Below are 10882 nucleotides of genomic sequence, written 5' to 3'. Positions count from 1 at the left end.
CAGGATCCGTACTCCATACCTTAGCATCACACAATATTCCTATGTAACACATCTGCAAATGTACCCCCTGTGTCTAAAATAAATGTTGAAATTGTAAAAAGGAATGGGAGCTATAGAAAAACAAAGATCATCTTAGAATAAGGAAGTACTTTCTTATGATAATTGATGTTCCATGCTGGAGTGGGCTGACTGAAATGGCTGTACACTACCTTACAATGGTCTTTGATTAGGCATATCCTGCTATGATTAGATAAACATAGCAGGATATTGTAGAGGAGATTTTTTCATTGAGAGGAAGATTGAACTAAGAAAGTGTTTTTCAAATAAGATTGCAACCAATTAGTGGAGTCATGGAATCCATTTAGTGGGTCCTGAGCAACATTGTTTAAAATGAATTAGAATAGAATAGAAAATATCAGAGAGCATCACACATAGCAAGGGTGAGTGTCGTTTTGAGAACTTGTTTTGGAAACAATGTTTACATATGTATAAATGTGTCTACTAGGTTGCAGTGTAACGTTGAGAACTTGTTTTGGAAACAATGTTTACATATGTATAAATGTGTCTACTAGGTTGCAGTGTAACGTGTTTTTTATTACTGTGGATTGCAATTAATTAAAAAACAAAATAAAACAAAAAAAACTACTGCACTAACCCTCCTCCAGATTGAATATCTGGCAGCTCTAAGAATTCTTATCTCTTTGGTGCAGAGATCCAAAATTGCTGTGTATGAGAAAATGTGGTCTTACATGAAATCAGCGGAGCCATCTGTGTTTACCAAAACAACAGCAGACGGAGTGGCCCGAGTGCGAAAGTCCAAGGGAAAGTTCGCCTTCCTGCTGGAGTCAACCATGAATGAGTACATTGAGCAGAGAAAACCATGTGATACGATGAAAGTTGGTGGAAATCTGGATTCCAAAGGCTATGGTGTGGCAACCCCTAAAGGCTCAGCATTAAGGTGGGTGGAATAATATAACAATATCCGTGTTGTTATAGTATTCCACCTACCCTGATGCATTTTGTTGTCATTTTCTTTCTTGTGGATTTTGAGGTAACTTTTAAAAGTTTAAAATCTACAATATTCCATGGAGTTAAATAAGACGGTAAATTATGGTTTCATCTATTTAATGCATCCATTTTTTTTAATGTTCTCTCTCTGTGTTGTCCTCTCTGACTGTTTGTTGCTGTTTTAATTTTACAGTTCAACGGCTTTTTCAATTTAAATGGTAAAAGCCAAGTTATGGTGCCATATGTGACGAATGTTAATTGCATGGATGTGGTGTTCTTGTTACTTTTTTTCTCAAAGACAATTTCCCCATCCCGCACACTTCAGTTTTGAGCAAATGTTATCCTCCATGCCACCTTCCAATATTTAACCCTGTATTTGCTGTACAGACATTTTTATAGCTCCACGTTCTGTGAAATTTAGCCAATTTGTCCTCTTGTGCTCCTTTTTATACGTTAACGATTTCCTAAGCATTTGTGCATTTTCTTACAAGTTATGTTTTATCGTTTCAAGAAATGCTGTTAACCTGGCAGTATTAAAACTGAATGAGCAAGGCCTCTTGGACAAATTGAAAAACAAATGGTGGTACGACAAAGGAGAGTGCGGCAGCGGGGGCGGTGACTCCAAGGTCAGCCTCAATGTCACCACAACCGGGTACCCTTAGTGACGAGTAATCGGCAAGACTGTTATCTTATTATTGAGGAGAGAGCACAAGACTCACACATAAAGTGGAATGACCAGGTTATTCCCCTGCCTGGCAGCTTTGGGAAACAAAAAGGCTTTAGGGCACTGCCCACATTTTTGATCTAACTTGGGTCCCTTCTTAAACTCCCAGACAGAGGCTCCAACCACACCTTTTCCCTTCCTTCACCCACCAGATTGGTTGCCTTATGAAAGCCATGATGTGGGTTTCAATGCCCTAGGCTTTCAAGAGTCCAAGGCTTTCCTGTGAGACTGTCCCCGCCTGCCTCATTTGAGTGGTATGAAAAATCAGATCCATCTACTGAAAAGTCAGGGCATAGCCTTTGTTTTTCTAGGTTGTGATGGTTGCTCACAGAGGTTGGTTGGTTGAGTAAGGGTGGCTTCTTCAATTATGTGTCTGAGCGATGAGATGTTGTTCTCTATATGTGATAGCCCATTTAAGCAGACCCCACTTAACTTGAAAGCCAAATAACAAGCTCGGTTTCAAGTTAAATGGGGTCTTTCTTCAATAGGCCACCCCATATAGAGACTTTGCAGAGATATTTTGTGTATTTAAGCAAGTGCGTCGCCTAACTGTGATACTATATGTATGTATAAATCCCTGATTTAGCTTCTTCTTAGCCATGTTCTTGGTTCAGGTAGGTCTAATTGTTATCCAGGCTGCCATCATGAGAAAACCCATCTTACTTGGCATTCCTTTGACTTCTAATGCTCTTTGGAGCTAGAATGAATGAATAGCCATCATCCAAGCAACAAGAAATAGGGGCAAGCTCAGAAGCCACGATACCAAGTCATGGAAAGACACTTTGGGTAAGTACAGGAGAGGACCTGAAAAAAGAATCCTCCATGGCCCAAGGGGCATGAGAATTATATTGAAGCATGTAAACTCACCTCTTGTACGACCAAGATCCCATGGGCATCTTAAGGTGAAGAACAGTGTTTCCCAACCACAGACCAACAGACAGGCAAGCCAAAACTTTTCTTCTTCAGAGACAATGGTTGCACTTCTGCTCCTCTCTTTCCCTCTCTATCCCTCAGGATCCTGATGGAAAAGTTAGTTTGCCAGTCTGCAAACATAATATGGGTTTGGAAACACTGATCCAGAACACTTTCAAAGAAATAAATTTTAAAAGAACTTTCTTCAGCAAATAATCTTACCAGGCATTGGCATGGCCTTTTGTCGTAAAACCTTGATTAACCAGAACTCACCTAACCAGTACCCCAACTAACTGAATTGCCCCCTCAGCACTTCACATTGATGAGAAAGCNCTTTTCTTCTTCAGAGACAATGGTTGCACTTCTGCTCCTCTCTTTCCCTCTCTATCCCTCAGGATCCTGATGGAAAAGTTAGTTTGCCAGTCTGCAAACATAATATGGGTTTGGAAACACTGATCCAGAACACTTTCAAAGAAATAAATTTTAAAAGAACTTTCTTCAGCAAATAATCTTACCAGGCATTGGCATGGCCTTTTGTCGTAAAACCTTGATTAACCAGAACTCACCTAACCAGTACCCCAACTAACTGAATTGCCCCCTCAGTACTTCACATTGATGAGAAAGCAGCAATAGTATTCCAAAAAAGAAGACTGCAAGGAATTGATTTTTTAAAAAATCACTTACCAAGAGATGACCTATGGTTGGGTCACATTCGGCTCTTTCTCCTCTATCTTCTCTCCATCTGGATTGACCCTCAAACGTTAGAGGCTGCTTCCCTGAGGCGAGAAAGTAGATAGAAGCATTTTAAGAAAAACTATTATTAGCCAACAATGAACAAAATGAGTGTTCTTATTGAAAATTCCATTCATCCCTTATGGATTCCAATTAATCAAGGTTTTACTATGTGTCAAAAAGCAGTAACTTTCTTTCCCACCAATGTGAACTGATGACACTGACAATTTAGCCAAGCTTTTGGCTCATTTGATATTTACAATGGCCAACTTGATGGTCAAAGTATTTAGCACCTGTCTTCCCAGTCTTTTTCTCATGTTATTAGCACGGAGAACCTAATTGTATCATTGAAGTGAGTTGCAGAATGAAAATTGAGCTGGATTGGATGCATTGCTCTCACGAATTCATCATTCATACTCATCATGGTTAAAACGGAGCCATGGACTGTAACAAGATGACTCTAAAACATCCACATGATGCCAAGTGCTCAGAAGTTTTCAGATAACCAGACGTTTGATGTTATATAAACAAACAAAAAAATCTGCACATATTTGGCTGACTTTTTACTTTTCACCCAGATGTTTTGGTACATGAAGACCCCAAAACTTTAGACCAGCTATTTTTTAATTACAACCAGCAATCAAGCATTTTTTCCTCAGCTAGTACTGCTGCAAAGTTTTTGTCAAGTAACTTTATTGACAGCTCACGATTTCCAGATTATCTGAATTTTGATATGCAAATAGAAAAATATTTCAGTAGATCCTAAATGTTTTCAACTTCTCTAACCATAGTGCTACCTGCCAGGCATCTTTCAAATCGCTTTTCTTGGTCATTCCTACAGCCAGTCTTTTGAAATAAGTCAACCCTTTTCTCAACTATGGATAATAATATGATCAGTGCTGCATACCCAACGATTGCTTATTCCATTTCTGGATTACCAAGAAGCTTGCCTTTATCTTCTTCCTTCTTGCTACCTGCTGTTTTCTGAGAGTGAGCAAGAGAAGGGGCAAGAGATGAACGTGAATCTGGTTACCACTACATATCAGTGATGAAAAAAAAATCAGTGGAGAAGGAGGTAGAAATAGCAGTAAAACCTCATTAATTTGGAGCCCTCTGATTAATAATTTGTGATAGACTAGACAGGGACCAGTCTACAAGTTAACTTTATATTATCAGGCATGAGGACAAGAAAGGTTTGTTAAGCAAATGCAGAGTTTAGACTGGAATGTCAGTTGAATTTTTTCTTAAGAGAACAAACCCTTTTCAAATGTTGAAAGCACTTATTAGATATAATCATATTCGTTACATATCTATCTGCTAAAGTAGTTCTCACGAGGATCTCCACTAAGGCAATGTTTTATAGTCAGTCTGAATTACAAAATAGACTTAAAGAAATAAAATTGTCATTCTTCAAACCTATTTTGTAATACAGGACTTGCTTTATTCATTCAGACAATCCTTTCCCTCTGTTCCTCGAAATCAGTGAGGTTTTACTGTATTAGCAAAATGGCTTGAGATTTACATCTCTTCATTGTGTCCCATCTCGTTAACATGACAACTGACTGTTAAATATACCATCATTTCACAGAGAAAGTGAGATCCAGAGATGGTGATGACTTTGAGAAGGTCACACAGCTAATGCTGTCATAAATCTCTGCTGACTTTCATAGTCACCTCTTGTGATAATATTGCAGATGGCAATTTAGCACTACCACCTATCCAATGAGCAATGTGAATCTGATTGCATGTGATACGTTTCCATAAGAATCAGGTTCATTCACAACTACCTTGGTTACTAGGCAAATGGCATATTTAAGCTGTTCCAGCCCTCAGTACTGATTACTAAAAATGACAATAATCACAACGCCTGACATTTATAAGTGCTTTTATTTTTTCAAAAACACTTTCAGGCCCATTATCTCTGAAACCAGGAGAGGGAGAAATACCTGTATCACTTATCTTTCTGTCTCTCTCTCTCTCTCTCTCGCAACCTTTAAATAATGATAAACGGGCAATTATGTTAAGTCATTGACTTTTTCTTCCCTGGCATGAGACATTACACATTCTGAGATTAGTCTAGAAAAGTTACCATACTATGGAAAGAAACAGAAAATTTTCAGGTTGTCGTAAACGTGCATGAGCTTAAACTAATAAAACTAATGTTTTATTATTTTATTTTATTTTTATGGATACAAGGAATTAAGAACAAAGTCAGTCTCTGAGGCAGCCCCTGAACCAGACCTACAAGCTGGAACCAGAATACTCCTTGGCTTTCCCAATTTCCCAAACCTGAGCTAATAGGACCTAAACAAAACAGACTTGATCATTCCTTGATGAACTGTAAATGCACATGCAAGGATCATGTAAATTAGAGCTGTGGTTTGGGAATTTTTAACCTGCAAATCACCCTTTTGTGTTCATGCTTTATGACAATGTGTGTGCAGATGCAGTAATTAAGAGCCAGTAGGTTGTTTCAGCAATAAACCCAGATCACCAGGGGTTTGTGACATAGCCAGCGAAAGTCTATCACTGTAAATCACAACAGAATGGAGGATTTATGTGTAGAACTACCACATAGGCACATCAGTCTCCTTCTGCAGCTGCCTGTCCCCTCAAACGTTTGTGTTCTCATTCACCCTACTTCATTCCCTTAATCTTGGGTAAAGGGCACCAGCTTTGCTTTCCCGTCTAGCCTTACCTTACTAGACAGGGTAGGGTCAGTGAAACGAGCTATTTGTGACTGAGGTGGAAAGTTATTAACAAACCCTACCCAACCTCACCATAGAATTATACCAGACTTTAGTCCTCTCCAGGGATTAAAATAGACTCCCAGTGTCCCTATATTCCAAGATGAAAATCAGCACATGTGTACTCTTGGGAACATTGTAACAGAATATTTAAAGGGACCATTCTGAGCCCCTTGACTGCAATGAGAATTGTAGGATAGGTGGGTGCCTTAACTTGAAAGGCATATAAGGACATGAGGGAGGAGGATAGGATGTGCAATTGAACCTCTATTATTTAAATAAATGGTAAGATGCTTGTTGTGACTTATAGAATATTGATAGAGAAATGCAGTTTTACTATATCTTCAAAAATATATAGGAACTAGAATAAACTGACCAATGTGATGCTAGGAAAAAACATAGGGAATTTGTTTAAATCGTTTCAAAAAATGCCTGCAATTAAAATCAGTGATGTTTCTTTTCACACGGGTGCTCCTGAGGTACCTAAAAAGAGTTTGTTCTCTGAAGAAATTAAAACATGTTCTCCCTATCACTAGCTATCTTTGTTTTTTTAAATCTCATGCATTTGCTTAGCAAGTCTTCTACTCAAAGATAGTAAAAAGTTACAGTCTCGGACAGCCCATTTCCAAAATCCCTCAGCTTCATATTTGGCGGTACATAGATGAATGAGGTTATACTGTATTTCCCATTGGTATACATGAGATCTTAAGTTTTGTGTGTATTTCTTCTTCTTCCATGTATGTCTACAATTCTCCTCTCCTATGCCACCGTCTCTTAACCACTTCTCTTCCACACCCAGAATTCTTTGACTTTCTTGGGCCGTGGGTAATGGATATGAATCTGCATCTGCCTTTGCCTGCAACAAAATGGACCTTTTATTGGCAGGAGCCATCCCTAAAGGTTGACATTTCGGATACTCAGGGTTAAGATGGATCCCAATGACTCTTTATTGACACTGTTATGTGTGTAGGCAAGAATCATTACAGATCGATGGCACTTCCTGGGTCTTAGCAGAAGTTCCTGTGAATCCCCAAGACTCTGGTTTGGGATCGAGGAGTAGGGTGAGTATATTGTGCTCTTCGTTGGTTTGCATGATTCTATGCTGGTACTGCCTCCTGGAAGTATGAAGAACCTGACAGTTTTCTTTCCTGGTAGTCACTAAATTTGCTCCTTGAACTTACTCAGGTCTTCCTCCCAAGAGCAAATCCTCACTTTCTCTCAAGTGGCTGCTTCAAGCAAGGGACCTGTTGCCTTAAGAACTGAACCAGTCCAATGACTGCCAAAACCATTGATTTTGCCAAATGATATTAAAGAATAAATTTTACCACCGGAAAAAAATGTAATCCAGAAAGAAAACATTTTAAAAGTAATTCCATTCTAATGATTTTTTAAAAAATTAACTGTGGCCTTAACATGGTTTCTATGATTACGACATTATTATTTGCCTTTGGTGTTATCCTGATAACATGAATGTGTTTCTTATTGACAAATAATGACCAAATATCCAACACCTGAGCTACAGAAAGAGCACAAGAATGAAAAGCCTGAAGGTAAGAATGCTGTTATACAATTGCCAAGAGCAAAGACACCATTGCAGTGGCAGACAGTGAAATGGTGTATGTTTATTCCCTTTCTGCCCTTTGAAGACCAAATCATTTGGTTTCCTTTCATTTGAAGAGAAGGTTATACGCAATCTCTGAAAGGTAGGACAGCCATGGAAAAGAAACATGAAAAATTGGATGCAATTGAAATATATTTGGTGAGGGTGGGAGTTGGGGTTGGTGGAGCAGGGTGGGGGCAAATTTCTTTTGTGAACAATTGAAATCCATTCTCTTTTGACTTTCTAGAGAGCGGTATAGCATTTGGCCCTTGGCACGTGAGGCTGATCCCCATTGATCAGAAGTGGCAAAAGTGTTGTCCAAGTGCTGGATTCGCCTTTTTGCTTAATTTCATCTGGCATTGAAGCAAATATTTCTCAAAATATAGATCTAAGGCAATGGCATTCATATATATATATATATATGTGTGTGTGTGTATATATATATATGTACACACACACACACACATATATGACTATTTGTATGTCCTGTCTAACATCACTGCTGGAAGGGCAGATGTGATGTGTAGATGCTAGAATGCATGCTAAAAGAGGGTGGTATATGCCCTGGCATGGCAACTAGATCTGATTTCAGATCTGATATATAGACTTCATTTGTTGCAATCTAGCTGAAACTGATTATTTTTCTATGAGTCATGGTCAAGGGATGGCTATTGGAGAATAAAGAGGATGCTGGCACCCATCAGATTGAACTCTCAATGCATATTTTGTCTAGGATCAGGGGAATGAGTTAAATATCTTCAGAAACATACATCATGTGAGTTTCTGGTACAGATCTGTTTCTCTCTTCTCATTCTATTCTTCTCTAGGTGCCACTGGAATGAATTAAAGAAAACACACTTATACATAATAAAACCCAACCAATTTGATAGTTTGATTTTTCAAAGGATCTTAAACCAGAGTTTTCAAGTGAATCATACCAATTATGTATTTGAGAAAGTTTCTATGGCCACATTTTGCTCAAAACTTAGCATTTTCCCTGAGCTCCTTCTCTCTGTCAGGGACAAATTGAGTAAGAGGTCTTCCCAGACTATTGGGTTCAACTTCTAGATGGAGAAGTTGAACAGAGGTCCAGTTTGGCAGTTTAGTAGAAATCTATCAGTGAAATACACAGCCTATGGAATCAAGGGGTCTACTTCTCTGTATTTGAGAGGCTGTAATTTAGAAATGTCACTGGCTTTATCCATATGTGTAAGACTTGCTTCTGGGGCTGCTGCTGCAGCATAGATGCTCATCAATAGATTTCAATCACTAGCATTGTTAGGCCCTTAGTGAAATGACTCACAGCTTTCAATTCTTAATGTTATATGCATGCATTATTGAATTTGCTCTTTGCACTTATATTAAATTATTATCCCAATAGCAAGGAGTTAAATAGGTTTGAGCTACATTTGTGAACTACATGGATATAAACACTCACTCGGAGATGGTTTCTAGCAGCTAAGCACTGCATAACTCTGCAAATCATTGTAGCTGCCCTTGTTAAATGAGGATTATTTGGGTTGCCAGAGTTCAGTAATGCCAGCAGTCATGTATGCCAGCAGTCATGTATGCACATGCTCCCAGGTTGTACAGAAAGCCCAGGCTGATCCAAGGATACAAGGATTGAAATAAAATCCTCATTTTCCTGGAAGCCTACATTCAGGAACCCCTGTGAAAACAAAGGGATAGAGATTTGTTTTAAAGGACTTCAGACACTAGTGTACTCAAGGGCATATTTTGAACTGCCATGGCCTCAAACAGCTGCTATACGGAGAGAGAAATCCCTTCATTATACATATTCCAGGTTAATCTACAGAAAGGAATGTAAAGTACCACATAGTAAATTCTTTAATCCAGCAAATATTCTTCTTTTGCTTGATCATCGATTGGCTTCAACTTAATAAAGCAAGACCAACCTGGGCAGAGATGTCTGCGACTGCCTGCCTGTACATGCCTGTTATGTGCTGGGTGATGCTGGGGCTTTTCCAGAGAATGCTAGAGAGGCAAGTGAGTGATTTGGAAAGATGCCTTGTCATCGTGAAAACTTGAAACATCTTCAGTAAAAGAGTTAGCAAAAGAGAGGATGGCTGTTCTCCCTCCATTGGGCCAAAGATATTTCTAAAAAATTGTTCCCAAAAGATCTAGATACCAAGAAGCAAGTGTTAGTAACTTAGAGCAAGGGTTTGGTTAAGGGATAGGGTGAGGCAGGGGCTTCCAGCTTAGGCCGTGATAAGTTTCCATTCTCATCATCCAGATAATGTGTTATCAGAGCAGATTTCTAATTGACTGTGCAAATGCACCACCCTTGCTCATATATTTCTTTTACTTCTCTGTGATCTCCTTGTCTTTCTCCATAACCTACATATTTACACATATATCTATCTCTCCTAAGGGCACCGTTGAGGATCTTCTGGAATCATTAATTAAACAGACATTTGCTCTTTAGGTGTCCCTGCTCTGAAAGGAGAAGTGAAGCCATTTAGAGTAGCATATATCCCATAGTATTTCAGGGGACTAAATCATACTACACCCTGGGTTCTGATATTTTTCAGGCCCAGAGCCATATTGACAGTATAGATTCCTCTCTTTACCCTTTCAGGATCACCAGATTATTTCACAGAATCAACTTGGTAATTAATTCACAAGACCCAATTTTCCTTCTTTTCCCCTAAGCTCAGCACCTTCACATCATTCTCTTCACCATTTCCTTGTTCATAATAAGGAATCCAACCTGGTTCTAAGCTACTATTTACTATTTACTATTTTAGGTATTTCCTGAAATTAAAACTTTAAAATAAATTAAGCAGTTCTTTTGAAATATATCAAAAGTTTTATTTATTTTGTTTCTTTAAAAAAATTAAGTTTCAGCCAGGCGCGGTGGCTCACGCCTGTAATCCCAGCACTTTGGGAGGCTGAGGTGGGCAAATCACTAGGTCAAGAGATCGAGACCATCCTGGCCAACATGGTGAAACCCCATCTCTACTAAAAATATAAAAAATTAGCTGGACATGGTGGCATGTGCCTGTAGTCTCAGCTACTTGGAAGGCTGAGGCAGAAGGATCGCTTGAACCCTGGAGGTGGAGGTTGCAGTGAGCCGAGATCGCACCACTGCACTCCAGCCTGGCAACAGAGCAAGACTCTGTCTCAAAATAAAAATAA

At 39.0% G+C, this 10882-nt stretch overlaps 1 protein-coding gene across 1 annotated transcript in view; it reads left to right on the top strand.

The window, feature by feature from the left end:
• LOC108528828 (glutamate receptor 3-like) overlaps positions 1-10882 on the top strand; it is a gene marked incomplete at its 5' end in the record, with an annotated part of 107469 nt that overhangs the window by 77967 nt on the left and 18620 nt on the right. The window contains 2 exon segments of the mRNA XM_017870811.1: positions 711-958; positions 1520-1634. Coding sequence (XP_017726300.1) covers positions 711-958; positions 1520-1634 — 363 coding nt within the window.

The sequence above is a fragment of the Rhinopithecus bieti genome, unplaced genomic scaffold, assembly GCF_001698545.2.
Source record: "Rhinopithecus bieti isolate Rb0 unplaced genomic scaffold, ASM169854v2 scaffold_6073, whole genome shotgun sequence".
Classification (NCBI taxonomy): Eukaryota; Metazoa; Chordata; class Mammalia; order Primates; family Cercopithecidae; genus Rhinopithecus; species Rhinopithecus bieti.
This window is presented reverse-complemented; position numbering and strand designations above follow the sequence as displayed.